This window comes from Perca fluviatilis, chromosome 1 (assembly GCF_010015445.1).
Source record: "Perca fluviatilis chromosome 1, GENO_Pfluv_1.0, whole genome shotgun sequence".
In the NCBI taxonomy this organism is placed as follows: Eukaryota; Metazoa; Chordata; class Actinopteri; order Perciformes; family Percidae; genus Perca; species Perca fluviatilis.
The window spans coordinates 12,157,570-12,175,079 of NC_053112.1; the positions used below are offsets into that span (position 1 = coordinate 12,157,570).

The window sequence follows — 17,510 nt, forward strand, 5'->3', positions numbered from 1 at the left end:
CTAAAATTGCAATCAGCAGTGTTTGATAGGCACCAGTAAGAAATCTATTCTGTTTTGAATGTGTGGTTAACAGTTTTGACAGCAGTGTGTTAGCATTTGAACAAAGTGCTGGAAATCTACAGCGTTGTGCACGTTGTGGTTAAAGTCATGGGATAAGTGTGTAGAGTTTTGAAAACTGTGTTCAAGTAATGAAAAATGAACTAGAGTTTGATCCACATGAACTGCTGCTGTGGAGACTGTAGTTAGAGTTTTACACATGTGACTCCAGTTGTGCCCACTGTCGTTTAGCAATCGAAAAAAACTGTAACTAATTGAATCTATACTCAAGTCCTGTACTTAAGTACAGTAGAGATTTACACGTTTTCATTGCTAGTTGTAACTATTCAGGTTACGGTTTTACATGTTAAACATTTGATCAGTTTATAGAAAAATTATGCAACGTTGTAGATGAAACTACTATACAGTATATTAGGTTGCACATCCTACCAACATTAAAATGCTGCTCATAGTTAATGCATGTTCTGATCAAATGTGATGATAAATTGTGCCATTTTGCATGAAGAATAACTTGATACTTTAAAGCAGCTATAATTTATATTTGTTTAAGAATGTATCAAATGAAATTGTGAAAACAAAAAGTGCCACTTAATCACAATATTACACAAATCAGAACATTTGGAATGCTCGCAATGAATTACACATCTGGATCAAAGTGTCCCACTTGATGTCATTGTTCTCATAAACTGAAATGTAGGCTAGGTTTGCAATATTATCCCTACAACATAATTTAACAATCCAGAAAAGTCCATATTATATTACTGTATTGTAATTTGGGAACCTTTGAAGTTGTGCCTGATTGCTCAGCCTCCATAAAACCAAAATGTACAAAAACATGATACTTAAATCGTCGAGATGATTCATTGATTTTGTGTATTGTGATCCTTTGCAGACATGATCACTTTGCAGTGCAAAGGTATACAAGCTCTTTTGAAATGAAAACCAAAAGCTAGGCTATACAATGTGACACATTTAGAACTCATTATGTACAGTATGTACAGTGTCATAAAAGTTCTGAATACACACCCATTAGTTTATGCAAACCCTTAAAAGTGAATAATGCAAATTTACATTTCATAATTCACTGTAGTCCAGAGTGTACCCTTTAAAGTAGCCTACAGAGAATAAAACGTAGAGACAACCGAGGACATACACTTACAAGTAAGTCTTCGTCAAATGGAGTCAACTGTATTGTTATTGCAAAGAGTACAAACAGGCCTACTAAGACAACGAATTGCAGTTGGACATACCGTAATTTAACCAAGTGCAAAAAGCAGTGCAAAGTACTCGCAACGTCGGCTGCGTTCAAGCTCCATCTGTATGTCGTTCCTTCTGCTTGGAAATCCTAAATGTTAACATTCCGCTGAATATGAATATGTATAGCTTACAACTTATATTTGAATGGTCATAATAGTACAGAGGTGAGTTATTTGGGTTGTAAGAATACAATTTCAATAACATGGCAAAACAAACTGAATATGTCAACTAGGGTTATAACTAGGCTGTAGTTAATCACAAATGTAAAATTAGACAGAAAACTACTAATTAGTAAGCTATTCAATCTCAAAAAACGCTATGGTATTCTCACTGCCTGTCAGTAATCGAATCAAGGCAACATTTTACACTTTGACAGTCTCTTTAGCGTGCCTTGATTGCAGTTCTGTTTATTCCACTTACACGTGAAGGCAACATTTGCCCGTGTCGAGCCCCGCCTGTCTCCCTCGCGACCAGGTAAGAGGAAAACTTCCCCAGTCTTCTTTACCTGTGCCCGGGCGTCAAACACTCAACTTTAACTTTAGGTATCAACAGACCCCGCAGCGTGAGAGAGTCCCTGAGCTTCAGGACAGCCATGGCCGAATCCCAGCTCACGTGCATGGAGGACGGCCACATCGGAGCCAAGGTCCCGGAGTCCAAACCGGAGTTCTATTACAGCGAGGAGCAGCGCGCGGCCATCGAGGAGCTGCTCAAGAACGGCGACGGCGCCTTCAAAACGCGACTTAAAGACGACAACATGAAAGACTTTTTATCGGCCAGAGAAGTCAAACTGTTGTTGAACACTTTCAAGCTGTACGACTTAAATCACGCAGACGACAGCAGCAGCAAAGCCCCGGCTGCCAGGTCAGAGCAGGGAGCCGCCGGTAGCGAGGCAGATTCAGGGGTCCATTCCACCTACTGGCCCCAGATGTCGGACACCGAGGTGCCGCCGCTGGATATCGGCTGGCCCAGCGGGGGGTTGTTCAAAGGGATAACCCGAGTGGCCGTACACACGCACCCGCCCAAAGAAAACGGACCTCACATCAAGGAGGTGGTGCGGCGACTCATCCAGGGGGCCAGTAAGGTGAGGGGAACGGGGGACAGGGGACAGATTAGGGGCACATGAGCAGGGCTATCAGGCCTAATAAGTATAATTCATGCTATTTGTATTAGGCTATTTGTAGCTATTAAAAGTGCTACAGTCAAACTTTTTTAATCTTCTACCAAGTTGTGTTTAGGGCTGTGCTCGATTGAAGAAATTCTTAGTCGACTAACACTCATTCAATGGTATCGACTAATCGATTAGTTGATTTAATTGACAGATCTGTAAATCTGAGTTTCTCCGCAAAGAGTCAATGCAAAAGCACCACTTTAATTCTTGTGTTTACCAGAGATGTGCTCGTACGTTCCTTGGAAATAAGTCATTCAGCATGAAAAAAAGCATAAAACATGACTAATCGACTAAAGAAATCTAAGTTGACTAAGACCAAAACGACCGATTAGTCGTCTAATCGACTAAGAGGGAGCAGCCCTAGTTGTGTTATGGGCAAAATACCAAACTTAATACAGCCACTTGAATACAAAAAAAATCTCAATACCCAGTTAACACAATAAACCCAAACGTGTGGGGTTAACTGTAACAGAGCAAGAATACAGTTTTATAAAGGGAGAGTTTTGTTTTTTTGTGTCAGCTAATAACTTTAACACCCTTTACGGGCTGTTAGTATCCTTTTTTCTGCCATGCCTAAATCCTGTTAATTTCCTCTGGCCAATTCATAACACAATGGTAACCACATGTCCTGTATACAATTGATATGTAGGCTAGTAATTGTCTGGAAACATTAAGATGCTGCTAAGGCAATAATCTAATGTGTTGGGCTAAACCTCAGTGGGTGGGGTCAAAATAAGGTGGCAGTGGGTTTAGTTAATGCTCAAGTAAGCAAATGCAAACTTGAACGGCAAACAAATGAAGACATTTGGCCAAAGTTTAGGCTACATCAACATATAGGCCTAGGTCTACGTGGCAAAAACGTTTGAGAGTGGTATTTATGATGAGGTCAGTTTGCCTGTATACCAAAGTAGTTATAGTGTAGTATGGTTCATTTGAGCATATGGAAGGTCAGTGCTGCAACAGTGCTATACTCTATGGCCAAAAGTATGTAAACATAAGAGTATTATATGGTTGACACGTCACTCCAAAACCATGCATTACAGGGCTACAACTAAAACATACAATCATCAATTAATCTTCTGTCTGACCAACGGTACAAAACCCAATTATAATACGTTTACTTCTATAAGCAAGATACTCAGCACATTTTCATTTTTGAGAAGCTCTTTGAAGAAGAGAAGATTCTCTTATGCAACTGGATAAAGGCGGGGTGAATGACTGTTTGTTTGAGTGATTAATAACTTGTTACACAGTAACCGAGAGCCTGAATTGGGTCTGTGTGTTAGAGTTACCCATCATACTGTTTACTCATAGACTCCGCTGAGTCATCTGTTCCTTCTGCTCACAGTAACCGTGACTGACTCTGGTCCACTCACCCTGCCTTACCATGCCTCTTTAAAACTGGGTCAAGGAGCATGTCAGACATATGTGTCAAATACTTACTTAGAGTTTTTCCTGCATAGAGGATTTTTTGCCCCCCACACACACACAAAGAGGTTTTTAGCCAGCCCCAAAGGAAAATCCCCAGCACCAAAATGATGAAGCAATTCAAATCCTCTCTAAATGTGAAGACGCTGGACCAACCTCCAGCCCAAACTAACACAATAAACTAAAACAACAAAAAGTGTGCAGAAACCTGCTTGTGGAGAAAAAAGGGAGGAAGAAACTCCTCATAAGTGTGCTGCTCTGTGTGCTCATCATGTAGCCTGGTCCTACCAGACTCTGGTACATTTTGTTTGTACAGAGAGTCTGGCCACTCTCCATTGACAGGTGTTAACTTCCTTGAAGGCGGGTACTCTGTTGAAGTTTAAAAAAAATTGGATCTGCCCAGAGCCATTCTGGATCTGCCGTAACCAATCGCTAACGTTTGGTCGTGACATCGGCTTAGCATCACTAGCGTTAACCTTAGCCATCTCACTCGCCACTAACGGAGCGAGCTGGAAAATCTAACTTTTCCCGAACCCTGTGGGGAGGAGGGCCACAACATCACGGCCACCAACAAAACTCAGCAAAGGCTGTTCTTGCTCGGGCTTTAACTTCTGGATATTCGGCAGCGTTGCCACAACGGACCGAATGGCTTCACTCGCATCTTTCTCCGCTGCCATTACAGAGCTACAACTCAAACTAGTGCACAACCTCAATGTCATCGTTCTCAGCCACTCCCTCTGCTCGCTGATTGGACCGCCAAAGATTTGGCCAGAGAAAACCTGCGAATATACCGCAAACCCAGACGGAGTACGGAAGGAAAATGAAAATTGAGCGGAAGTACGTAGAAGGGCAGAGCCAGGCTACTCTCCTTGTACCTCTGTCCCTGCACGCTCTGCCTTCGTATCACCTTCCCCCACTCTACCTGAGCACTGATTACACTCAGGTGTGTAACAGGCAGAGGGAGGAGGGTGGATGAGGGACAGAGAGTGAGAGTGAGCGTGAGAGAGAGGCAGAAAACAAGACACACACACACACACACACACACACACACACACACACACACACACACACACACACACACACACACACACACACACAGCAGAGGCACATGTAACAAGAGCAATTTACCAAACAAGCAGAAGATAAACTTGAATATGAGAGCTCATCTCAGTTTTATCTCCAGAGTTAGGCTGTACCAGACTCTCCTGGTGATCTATTTATTTATTGATATTGTTGTTGTTTTTTTTACCAGTTTTGTTAATTAGGGTTTTATTTTTTATTTTTTGTTTATCAAATTGTCATGCATAACAGGTACATGCATAGATCTCTGTCAAATAAGGTAACGCAGACTTTTTGCCTTTACTGTATGCAAACCCTCCAAAAAAAAAAGGTCCATTCTGTGCCAGAAAAAGCCCTGCTTACTCAAGGTTTTTTAATTGGCTTCGTGATGGAACCTATCTACGGATTTCCATTTAATTTTCTGTAGAAGTCCCCTTTCTTTTTTTTAAACTTCGTTTGCTTGCTCGCATTCTTACCGTTTCCTCCTCTTCTTCTCTTCTTCCTGGTTTCAAACTATACCAGAAGCATTAAAGATTGCGGAACACTTGAAAGACTGCTCTTTAAATCATTGACACACGCATATATCAGTCTGTAAACATTTACCAGCAGGTGTTGATTACTAGTTTACTTCCTCTTGTAATAAACCAGGAATTACATCATTCTTCATATTATTATTAATATTATTATTATTATTATTTTTATTATATTTCTATCTTTTGGGGTTCCCCTTGGTGCACTTGAATGTACTGGAATGTAACACACCTGCCAGGTTTGTTCTCACTTAATAGGAAAGGCAAGGAGCTATTCTTAGAATAATAACAATCACACACACACACACACACACACACACACACACACACACACACACACACACACACACACACACACACACACACACACACACACACACACACACACAACCAGTTCTCCAGGCACCAATCTATTAATTGTTTTTCTTTCTCTTTCTCATTTGACTCGATGATGATCCAGTCAGTAGTACGATTGGGCATCGCAAAATCCGATTCCTACTTGGCATCGTTTCAAAAATTACGATTCCAGTTGAATCGTTTTTCTTTATTGGAATCGTTTGGAATCATTTAGAGGATTTGGTTTCAAATCCGATCATCACTTCCCAATTTAATATGCCCATGTTTTGGTCGTTTTGTTGCAGCCTAGGAGCACAGTAAGCAGCGCTCTAGTGTGGCTTTATTTTACATTGGAAAAAGCCCGGTAAAAGTGCAAACCAACATTAAATCAAAATAAAACTTTCCTCTTATTTGTGAAAATAGGCATGTGACCCGTTTCAACTCCACCCCTCAAAGAATCGGAATCGAGAATTGATAAGAACCGATTTGAAAGGAAGAATCGGAATTGGAATCAGAATTGTTAAAATCCAAACGATGCCCAACCCTAGTCAGTAGTCTTCTCAGCACTCAGCCTACTGTCCCCACGTGTCTCAGCTTGTATCTCTGTTGTTACCATCACAAGTCCACTCAGCATTTTCCTCCGTGAGACACTGGGTGGGAACAACGGGCCTTTTCTGCCCGACAGAGATACAATTGTTGCAAATTTAGAGAGACATTTTTTCCATGAATTTGCTTTTCAGTGGAACAGTTGAATAACCTTCCTCCTCTGCTTGGGCTGAACTTGTCCTTACATGTCTGAAAGGACTCCCTTTTGTTCTCAAACATGCAACTTCTGTCAGAGTACTGTTGCTTTGACGCTTCATTTTATCTATGAAGTGTATAAGACTGAGACTGCCACTTTTGGTCATCTGTCTGTCCATTAAATGGTCTTCAAAAATACACAGTAACCTTCTGTGAAGTGCCACAATGAGGCTCAAATATCAACTCTGTGTGCTGTTTATAGGAGAAAATGTAATGTAAATGTAATGTAAAGGGCCATGAACAGATCAGCCCCAGCATACATCCAGGACATGGTCAAACCCTATACCCCAACCCGCCCACTCCACACCTGCTTGCTGCCCTCTCACAGCGAGGGACAACTAATCACTCAGCGAAATCCCGACTGTTTGCTGTCCTGGCTCCTAAATGGTGGAATGAGCTCCCTATCGACATCAGCATGGCCGAAAACCTGTGCATCTTCCGCCGAAGGCTAAAAACACATCTCTTCCGTCTACACCTCGGATAATGAAAAAAATAAAAATAAATAAAATAAATATATATATATATATATATATATATATAATATATATATATATAATATATTTTTTGATACTGCACTTTCATATGGCTCTTTGCAGCATTACCTATTTAGAGCTAATGTACTTGCACGTACTACTTGTCTGGAGTTTGCACCTTCAAGGTTGAACGCACTTAATTGTAAGTCGCTTTGGATAAAAGCGTCAGCTAAATGACATGAAATGTAATGTAATGGGCAGCTTCCAACCAACACTTTAAAGGTCCCATGGCATGAAAATGTCACTTTATGAGGTTTTTTAACATTAATATGCGTTCCCCCAGCCTGCCTATGGTCCCCCAGTGGCTAGAAATGGTGATAGGTGTAAACCGAGCCCTGGGTATCCTGCTCTGCCTTTTGAGAAAATGAAAGCTCAGATGGGCCGATCTGGAATCTTCTCCTTATGAGGTCATAGGCAAGCTACAGATACAGAAATGGCACATGGCACAGGAAAGCTCATTTTAGGACTGGCTCTAGTGGCTGTAATTCTGCACCAAGGCTGAATTTCGGGAAAGAGACTTCAGATACAGTATTAGGGGACCACTAAGGTCTATATAAAAGAGACTTCAGATACAGTATTAGGGGACCACTAAGGTCTATATAAAAGAGACTTCAGATACAGTATTAGGGGACCACTAAGGTCTATATAAAAGAGACTTCAGATACAGTATTAGGGGACCACTAAGGTCTATATAAAAGAGACTTCAGATACAGTATTAGGGGACCACTAAGGTCTATAAAAAGAGACTTCAGATACAGTATTAGGGGACCACTAAGGTCTATATAAAAGAGACTTCAGATACAGTATTAGGGGACCACTAAGGTCTATATAAAAGAGACTTCAGATACAGTATTAGGGGACCACTAAGGCCGGTTACACACTGGATGCGTCGCGCGAGTGTGTCAGCTGCGTGGCGTGTCCGTTTATATTTCGGCTCCCATCTTAACAGGTTACAGCTTACACACTGCCTACTGTCTCAGGGAAAAACGCATGCCTGCTAGAAATAGAACTGACGCCTATTTTTCACGCGACACGCAAGCGTGTTGGAAGCGTTTCCAGGCAAAATCGAATAGGAAAAGATGTTTATATGTCGTTTAGACACGAATACATATTAATAAATGACATGTTGATGTTTGAAATTCTCTAGGTTTTGATATAAATGCAGATATAAATGTGATTAAAAAACAAAAATCGATTTTCTAATATTGCACCTGTCGATACAGAACGAAATATTCTGTAGCCTATTTTGCCGTCCATACTGCCCAACATGGTATTTCATTTTATCAATGGTAAACATACATGTGTACAGACAAGGCTAGCAGCAACAGCACCGCGTCAGACACGTTTCTGGTGTGTAAAGACATTGAAAAATCCACGCAGCTGACACGCCACGCTCACGCCACGCTCACACCACGCAGCAAGTGTGTAACCGGCCTAAGGTCTATATAAAAGCATCCAAAATGCACCATGTCATGGGACCTTTTAATATTGTTGGGTGTAATGACCGATGCAGCCTCTAGAGTCCACTAATGGGGCTCTGGACTTTTCCACTCTATAAACTTCTTGTGGTTGACCTTCATCCTGACATTCATCAATCTAATCCGCAACTGTTTTATCGCTGTTTTGTTAATCTTAACAAAATAGCGATAAAATTGTGCAGCTGGACACAGTGGTTTTAACCCTTGCGTTTCATTATATTGGTTTTCGATCACTTTCAGCATTTAGTTTGTCATTTTTACAATTATAGTTAAATGCAGGACAAGTTATTTTACATTTGTTTGGTTTTGCCTAAATACACAACTCCTGGCTCTTCGTTAATTTGGGATTTCTTTATTTGGTAAAAGCGAAATTCAAACCTTTTCTAATCCCAATGTTCTGTGAGAGGAGAAAACAAAAGCTGCATGGAAGCCAGCCTTTCTGAAGACAGATTTACATCCTAACCTCAACTGATCTCCTTTTTGTTGTTGTTGTAAAGCTCTATCTCTGTGATCTGTCAGCCTGAATGGACCACAGCACAGGGATAATACAGTGGTTTTCTCCATTGTTGCAAGGCAAACAGCTAAGACTCTTTCATTTTGGCCTCACTGGGCCCTTAGGGGTGACGTTATCCCTGGGTCGCAAAGTGCTTCAGTTGGACAGCTTAGCTTCACCTGCTGGTTTCTTTGTTAGCTGTCTAAAAAGACATTCTGTCTGTAAGCATTTTATTGATATATTTTTTTTTCTTGGCCTTAGAAAAGTAACATAAATGAGAAACAGTAGTGAGTCTGAGCAAAGATTTCTCCTTTTTAATGGTTACAATGTGTTTTTCTTCCACACAGTATGATGTAAATTATTTTTTACGTATTTTAAAAAGTAAATCCAACATTTGCAGCAGATTTAGTTTGTCATTCCCCCGATATGTGCCTGGGCACAATCGTGTCTCTGAGCTCTGCACACGGTTCCTTCAAACTCATGGCTTGGTTTTTGTTCTGAAATGCTTTGTCAGCTGGGACGCCTTATATAGTCAGGTGTTTACTAGTCATGTCCAATCTATAGAATTTATAGGTGGACTCCAATCAGGGCGGAGTCGAACCCGCGGCTGCTGCGTTGAGGAGTAAACCTCTATATATGGGTGCCTACTTTACCAACTGAGCTATCTGGGCGCCCAGAGCTAAATTTCTTAATACAAAATAAAAGAGAAACTGTGATGAACATATTTGATATGTGATTTTTCTGATTTTTATTTCTAGATAGATTTGCAAAAATTAAATCATGTTTTCGCTTTGGTATTATGGTGTATTTAAGTGAAGATTGATTTATTTATGGTAAAAAAAAATTATTTAAATGATTTTTAGCCTAGGCCTTCAACAAAAAAACAAAACAAAAAAGTCTGAATACTTTCTGAATGGTTGGTTGCCTTTTAACATCCATTCAAACTGTTCCCTTTTCTCCTGCAGGTGATAGCGATAGTGATGGACATGCTCACAGACGTCCAGATCCTGCAGGACCTGATGGATGCGGCCTGTCTTCGCTCTGTGCCCGTTTACATCTTGTTGGATAACCAAGCTGTGCCACACTTCCTGGATATCTGCTCCAGGCTGCAGATTGGCTCACAGCACCTTCGGGTAAGACGGCACATAGGAGATAAACGTAGCACAGACATCAAGCAAGAGAATGGCACTGGACCCATTTTAGGCTAGTAGCAAAAGATAACATATATATATATATATATATATATATCTCATTTCATCAATAAAAGGAGTAAAATAAAATAGCTTGACATGAAAATGAAGTTACATTGTACATTGTACACTGCACTTATACATTTCAGCCTTGTTTAAAACTACAATTAAAATGTAGCCTACACTCAATTGGTCAGCATTTGTATGGCTGCATGCAGTGATTAGGGGTGTCACAATTCTCCAAATCCTTGATTCGATAACATTTTCGATTCTAAGGTCACGGTTCAATTCGATTCTCGATTTTACTTTATTTTGTTTTTTTTAAAGCACAGGTTGTTATGCCATTTTTAGACTAGACTTTTATGCAATATCACATCTGATCTTTATTCGCAATGTACCACACTACATTGTCAAATTTAAAACATTTATTAACAACATAATGTAACGATAACTTATATCTTCAGTCAATTGGAAACTTGACAATTTGTCAGTAAAGTCAAAAGAAAAAAACAAGTTTGCCGACAATGAGGAGGGCAGACGCAGCGTTGTTTGGTGTTTTAAGCCCCCAACATCGTCTTCCAGGCAGCGTTGGGGGGCTTAAAACACCATCGAGCCAGCACAGCGGTCTTAGCAGCTGAGCAGACAGAGACAGAGAGGGAGACTCGGCAGTCCGCTAACTTGTTGCTCTCTCTAATATAACCAATATAAGCTGCTTTGTTTTAGGCTACAAGTCGTGTGAAATACTTCCACACCGGCGACTTCAGTGAAAGAGGAGGGGGTTCAAGTTCTGTCGATGGGTCTCCTGCATCTGCAGTTGCCATGCTATCTTTTGACTGGCTCTAGCGAAGTTAGAGCAGGTTGACTTGCAGCACTTCAAAATGTGTGTTTTTTTCTGCCTGACAAGCCGAACGGGCGTGGCAGCATCGACGATTCCATTTTTTAATTCGAAATTCAAGATAATGACTTCATTTAGGACACCCTTAGCAGTGATACAAGCCAGACAGCATGACTTGTTTATAACTGGCAAGCAATTAAATTTTAAAGGTCCTCGTGGATGAAGTTTAAAATAGCAGTGGTGTGCGAGAATAACATGCACATTCCAGTGAAATTATAAATCCAGCCAACATAATTGCGTTAAACAATAACTGGTCTTTTTGTGACAGAGTCAAACGCAGCCAATGGAAGGTTGTGGTGTTCGGAATTTTGGGGATTTTTAGTGGAGGCTATATGACAATTATCATATTTAAAAATACAAACTATCTAGTGTTTGCAACTTTGGTACGGTGTCAGCATGTTGCCATTACTGCATTACTGTTTTGTTCCTGTCCATTGTTTCCTGTCCATTGTCTGAATGTGACCCTCTGTGGCTGCAGAACATCCGAACCAGAACACTACAGGGAATTGGCTTCAATTTGTCCTTCGGTAGACTGCCTGGTTCACTCTGTAATAAGTACATGCTGGTAGACGGGGACAAAGTCATGTTTGGCTCATACAGGTGAGGTCTGAATGTGTGCACTGTCAGTGCATGATTTTAATTTATATGTTTAATACAGAATGTGTTTCCTTAACTTGTGAAGAGAATGTGTTTGCATTGCATTGTGTGCACAGTGATTTGAAAATGTCTGACTCTTGTGACTCCTAATGTTACTATGAAAAGTTGCTGCTGATGTTTAGCTGGTTTAATGTTTACTATGTTCTGTATGCCATCTTAGTTTAGCGTGTTAGCATACTATCCTTTGCTAATTTGCCTAATGTACAGATGAGGTGAATGTAATGTAGTATTTGGTCATAAACTAAAGTTTTGGACAAATTAAAATGTTTGACGCTAGATTAGGTGTCCGGGGATTACCAACGTCATTAGGATTCATCCTCTGGGGACCATATATGTCTGTACAAAATTACATGATAATTCATCAAAAAGTTGTGTAGATATTTCAGTGGCATGGCTAAAAAAAAGAACGATAGAGACTACTACAAGCAATAAAATGAAAACAATGGTCAAAGTTACAAAAAACAACAACCAAATTTAAATAAACTTGAATTATCTTTTACTGCTTTATGCTTGAAAGTCTTGTCATTACGCTTGCTTGTTGAACTATGCATTTTTTTTAATTATATAATGATTTCATGTTTGTTGTTAATCTAATGGACCAATGAGGACACACAGAATCTGATGAAGTTGATAACCGTTGTTAAACCTGCCTCTGTCCCAGTTTCTCCTGGTGTACGTCTCGCATGGACCGCAACATGATCACTGTGATGACGGGGCAGGTGGTTGACTTCTTTGACCGGGACTTCCGTGAGCTTTACGCCATCTCCGAGAAGCTGGACCTTTACAAGGAGTTCCATGTGAGCCCGCCCACGACTGCGACAATACGCTCTAAAGTGGGCCCAAAACGGCCGTCGATAACTGCGACCACATCCCGCTTCCAGGTTAGCTTAGGGGATTCTCGGAATGCACAAATCCAGGTGCCTGCACACAAATACCACAACCCCAAATACTCCCTGGTGTTTGGGGACATCCCGCGTCCATCAGGGTCTCTGCAGGAGCCAGGACCCAAGAGAGGGTCCACTCTGGCTAAGGTTCCCGAGGAAATGGACCCGGCAAAGCCACGATTGGCCGGCAGTGAGAAGGTGGAGCGGCTGAATTCGCTGCCCTCAGAAGCCCCAAGCGAAAGCTTCGTGAGGCTCAATGGAGTCCCGCAGGACAAGAAGTCCACATGGAAGCCGAAATTTAGCAGGAAGAAACCATCCAGTAAGCTTCCGGATAGCAACCTGGCAGGCAGCACATGCCCTTCACCCACAGAAACCAACAGGACGGATGAGGACAACTTTAGTGTGAACGTGAAGTCTCCATCCAAATGGAGGCGTAAGAAGCCACCTAAACTGACAGACTCGAAGCAGTCTGTCAACACCGGACAGGACAATGAGAGTAAGTCAGGAATAAAGTGGATATTTATAGATTAATTCCCAGTGGTTCCCACCTACACCCATAAAACAATTAGCACGATAGGTAAAGTAAAAATGTTTCCCTTTCTAGGAAAACAATTAGTCTTTGGCTCGGTCATAATCTGTAGCCATTTGCAACTGGGTTAAAGTCCTCTTTTCCTTATTGTAAGGGTTACACGCCATGGGGTTTGGAAAGCGCTGATCTAATCTAATCTTTTTTTTTTTATAATAGCAAATCAACTGAAGTTACTTTTGAGTAATGCTCAATTGTTAGTATTACTGAAATATTTCATAATATAGTGGGATACATTTCCCTCTATGGATCCTGACTGATGAATTCTACATAATGTCTCTTTAATCTCACCAATCTGTTTTTCTAATTGAGTTACTGTTGTTTCTTTTCTCACAGGTCGTACCAGTGGACGTCAAGGAAAATGTAAAGTGTCCTGAGGTGAACCTGCCAGTCTCTGTCCATTGATAGGATTACATTCTTAAAATGGATTACAAAATAACTTCCACTGACGTCACTTTTGATTGTGCAATATTGCAAGAACAGTATCCGGTGCCTTACAGAAAGTGCAAATGAATGAACAGTTCTTAAGGCACTGGCAAATACAGGTGCCAAATTTGAAATGCTGAGTCAATAATCAATATGCTTGGGGATATCTGTTGCCCTGGTGGGGTGCAGAGAGGTTTAATTAGGTTTCGCTGGTGATCGTTTACAACTTGATCCCTCAGGACTTTTGTGGTTATGTGGATATACGGCTCTCTGGAGGACACTGAATGTGAAGTTGTTTAATTGCATGTTTTAGTACACTAAACGTGAAATAAGTCTTTTTTTCTGTATACAGATGTGGGGCTCAGGTAGAAGATCATTTGAAGGGAGCATTTTTTGGAGGTTATATATAAGAGATGGGGAGTTTGAGACTAAGACTCAAGTCGCACTTACAGTAAGTGGCACACACAGTAACTTCAGACTTGACTTGAGACTCGTCCCTTAAAAGACTTCAGACTCGACTGGGACTTGAGAGGTGGGAAGTCTGATGAGCTGAACGTTAATCCCTATCACCGTGTAACCTATCACACACCTGTTTAATGTAACACTTAACGTCGATGGCGTAACTTTGGTTTGAGAAGTGTGGGGGGGGGACCTCTGCTATAATTTCTTCTTTCGATTTAAAACCCATTTCCTACATGTCAACATACACTTATATGGACTATGGTTATACAAAATCCAGGAAATAATTAAGTTGATCATAATGATAAATTCTGCCAGAAAGAATAGTACAAAAGTATGTATAAGAAATGGATGTCTAATTGTATATTATAGGGGCTGATCGCCAAGACTTGAGAGAATAATTTTATAAAGTCAAAAATGTTAATGTTTTGTGTGTGAATCAAATTGAAATATAAAATATGAGATTTAATTTCCACTGCAGGCACGCAAACTAATCAGGAGTAAAACAGGTGAGGAGCCTACAGTGGACCTCCAACCCAAGGGGATCGGGGGGCAGGCTCCCCCCCCTAAAGAAAATGTTATACATTTTAAAGTTTAAAGCATCAATCTGCACTTTGAGAGCAAAAATAAGAGGCTAGATCTATGAAGAATCTGTGCCTCTTGTAAATAATATTGTGTTATTGTAAGCAATTTAACTGTAAACCCATTGTTTGTATAAATATGAATGGTGAAGACGTTGCAAAAAAAGTCACACCCACAAAATTGTAAATGAGGGTTTAGTTTACAAATGGTTAAAAACAAAATCCAATACAGCATACCTTTGAGCCAACAAAGAAATATAGCCAAGCTGCTTACCATTTTTGAACTGGTTTATTTTCTATCTCTGACCGGTAGAGGACAGGTTATTGAGTGGGGGGGGACATGTCCCCCCTGTTCCCAGTGGAAGTTACGCCCTAGCGTTATGTATCTGCTGCGTGCGGCCACACTTGAGAGGACAACAAACATGTCGACGTCAGCTGCTGTGACAATTCATCAGAAGCTTCGGCTCTAAAAACACGCAACATGCAACGAGGGCCAAACAAAATAAGCGCTGAATGCAAAATATGTGGTGTCAAGATTCTGGTTCAACCAGCTCAGCGTTGGCCAGCTAACGTTACCTTGCTCCTTGCTTTAGCTACGACCTAAGGGAGGTTAATTCTGACTGTTGTTGGCTAGATATTACTATATATAGCTATATATTATGTTATTATATATAGCAGTGTTCAAAGCCTAAGCAGCCTGGGTGGAATGCAGCAGGTGATACAACACTCATTATAACCACGAGAGACTTGAGACTTGGACTCTAGCTCAGAGACTTGAGACTTGACTTGGACTCTAGCTCAGAGACTTGAGACTTGACTTGGACTCTAGCTCAAAGACTTGAGACTTGACTTGGACTCTAGCTCAGAGACTTGAATTGGATTCTAGCTCAGAGACTAGAGACTTGACTTGGACTCTAGCTCAGAGACTTGACTTGGTCTCTAGCTCAGAGACTTGACTTGGACTCTAGCTCAGAGACTAGAGACTTGACTTGGACTCTAGCTAGTGAATCACAGCTGCCCCTTTCAAAATAAAAAGTCCAGACCGGCAGGGCAACAGTCAAAGATGAGTTAAACCGTCTCTGAGAAGCCTAAAGCAGGACATTGTCAGGCTGTGATCGATTTCTCCGTCTGACTCTCCCACCAAATACAAACTAAACCAAATGAAAGCTTTTCTTTTTTCTACCTGTGTCACCCCTGTGGGGGTGAGGTGTTGCGGGCCTTTTATATGTAAACACTACTGGACTACATTTCCTTGCTAATTTGCTATGTTGTAATTTATCTGTGAAATAATATTGCGTCGTGTTTATTTCAATGTCCATTTGCCATACTTTTAAGTTGTAGGCTCTCTTCTACACTGTGCTCAATAAATGGTTTCAGATAATGAACAGCTTTAAATAAGACTTGATGATTTTTTTAATGTTAAGATTGTTCATAAATTCTAGTCTAAAAAAAACTACTCAATGATTTTCAAATGTTATATTTCTGTGACAGAAAATAATTTTCATTTCAAACATGAGGCATTACTTTGATGGAAGCGCCACTCAGTGGTGAGACCCGGTAGTACAACATTTAAGATGGAGAGCTGATGATTGCACTGCCCCAAACCTACCGCTAGCTGCCTCCCCTGCTTCTCTTTTCTGGGTGTTCACTTCAATAAGGTCCTCAGAGAGGAACCGCAGGCCTGATGGGAACTCAGGGTCTGAGTTGAGCATGTGGGGGTGGGGGTGGGGGGGTTGCGAGTTGGATGTGGTGCAACACTGAAACAGGAAGTAAGAGCTGCAGCAGAGAGAGGCGTTCACTTATTTAGAACCGGATTTACTGACACACAGCAAGCAATGAAGATGTGTTATTTCCTGTGATAATTGCATCTTAATGCTAATTTTAACATTGTGTAGAATAGTATTAAGTGTCAGATCTTGACAGCCAGAGGTTATTTCATTTTAACATGACTTGTATTCCAACAGCCAAATTGTTCTAAAATTTCCCACAAGTTTGATTAAAACAAACATACATACATTAGAGTATATGACAGTTAACCCTCAGTGGCATTATGGATCACTATCTGCAATTTGTGGTGGTGTTATGTGTTTGTAAGAAGCACATTAGCATGGATTTGGTCATTTTCAGGTGAAAAGATATCAGACTCCACACTGGGTGTAGGTAAAGTAGTTGTTATGTCAGTTGTTTTCATTTGATTGCTTTTTTTTTTATGTGCAGATTGGACCTGCTATAATATGATAATTGAATGCTGTTGACACAATATTTATATATATCCTGGAACTAACCATCACATATTTTCAAGACAACGTCAAGAACAATGTCTTACATGTGTTTACTGTATATGATATGGGAATTTGTCAAATGAACAAGGCCTGAGGAAGCTGCAGATAACTTGTAAAATGGATCAAATTAGATGGTTTCTAAACCTTTTTAGATGTGACCACAAATGTGGATTAGGTGCTTCAGCCTTCAGGAACCACACACAGTGCAAGCATATCAACACACACAACACACACACACACACACACACACACACACACACACACACACACACACACACATCATAAACATGAAAAAGTAAGGTGTGGTCTGATGGTTTCAGACGGAAACACCTGAAAACACAGCTGTCAGTTTGCTTCCTTTAAACCAAAAACACGAACGGTACATGTCAACAGGCGATTGAATAGTTTTA

The 17,510-nt window shown here is 40.7% G+C and overlaps 1 protein-coding gene across 1 annotated transcript; it reads left to right on the top strand.

Moving 5' to 3' along the window:
- The first annotated feature begins 1,732 nt into the window (after positions 1 to 1,732).
- Positions 1,733 to 16,213, top strand: fam83fb (family with sequence similarity 83 member Fb). Its single transcript, XM_039815953.1, has 5 exons — positions 1,733 to 2,395; positions 10,106 to 10,273; positions 11,704 to 11,825; positions 12,544 to 13,262; positions 13,689 to 16,213. The coding sequence occupies exons 1-5, from the start codon at positions 1,907 to 1,909 to the stop codon at positions 13,727 to 13,729; spliced, it is 1,539 nt and encodes a 512-aa protein (XP_039671887.1). The 5' UTR covers positions 1,733 to 1,906; the 3' UTR covers positions 13,730 to 16,213.
- Positions 16,214 to 17,510: the final 1,297 nt, after the last annotated feature.

Coding starts and splice junctions, on each gene's coding strand:
- fam83fb (XM_039815953.1), top strand. CDS start 1,907: ATGGCCGAATCCCAGCTCACGTGCATGGAGGACGGCCACATCGGAGCC. Junction 2,396..10,105: donor TCATCCAGGGGGCCAGTAAG/GTGAGGGGAACG, acceptor TTTCTCCTGCAG/GTGATAGCGATAGTGATGGA. Junction 11,826..12,543: donor GTCATGTTTGGCTCATACAG/GTGAGGTCTGAA, acceptor CCTCTGTCCCAG/TTTCTCCTGGTGTACGTCTC.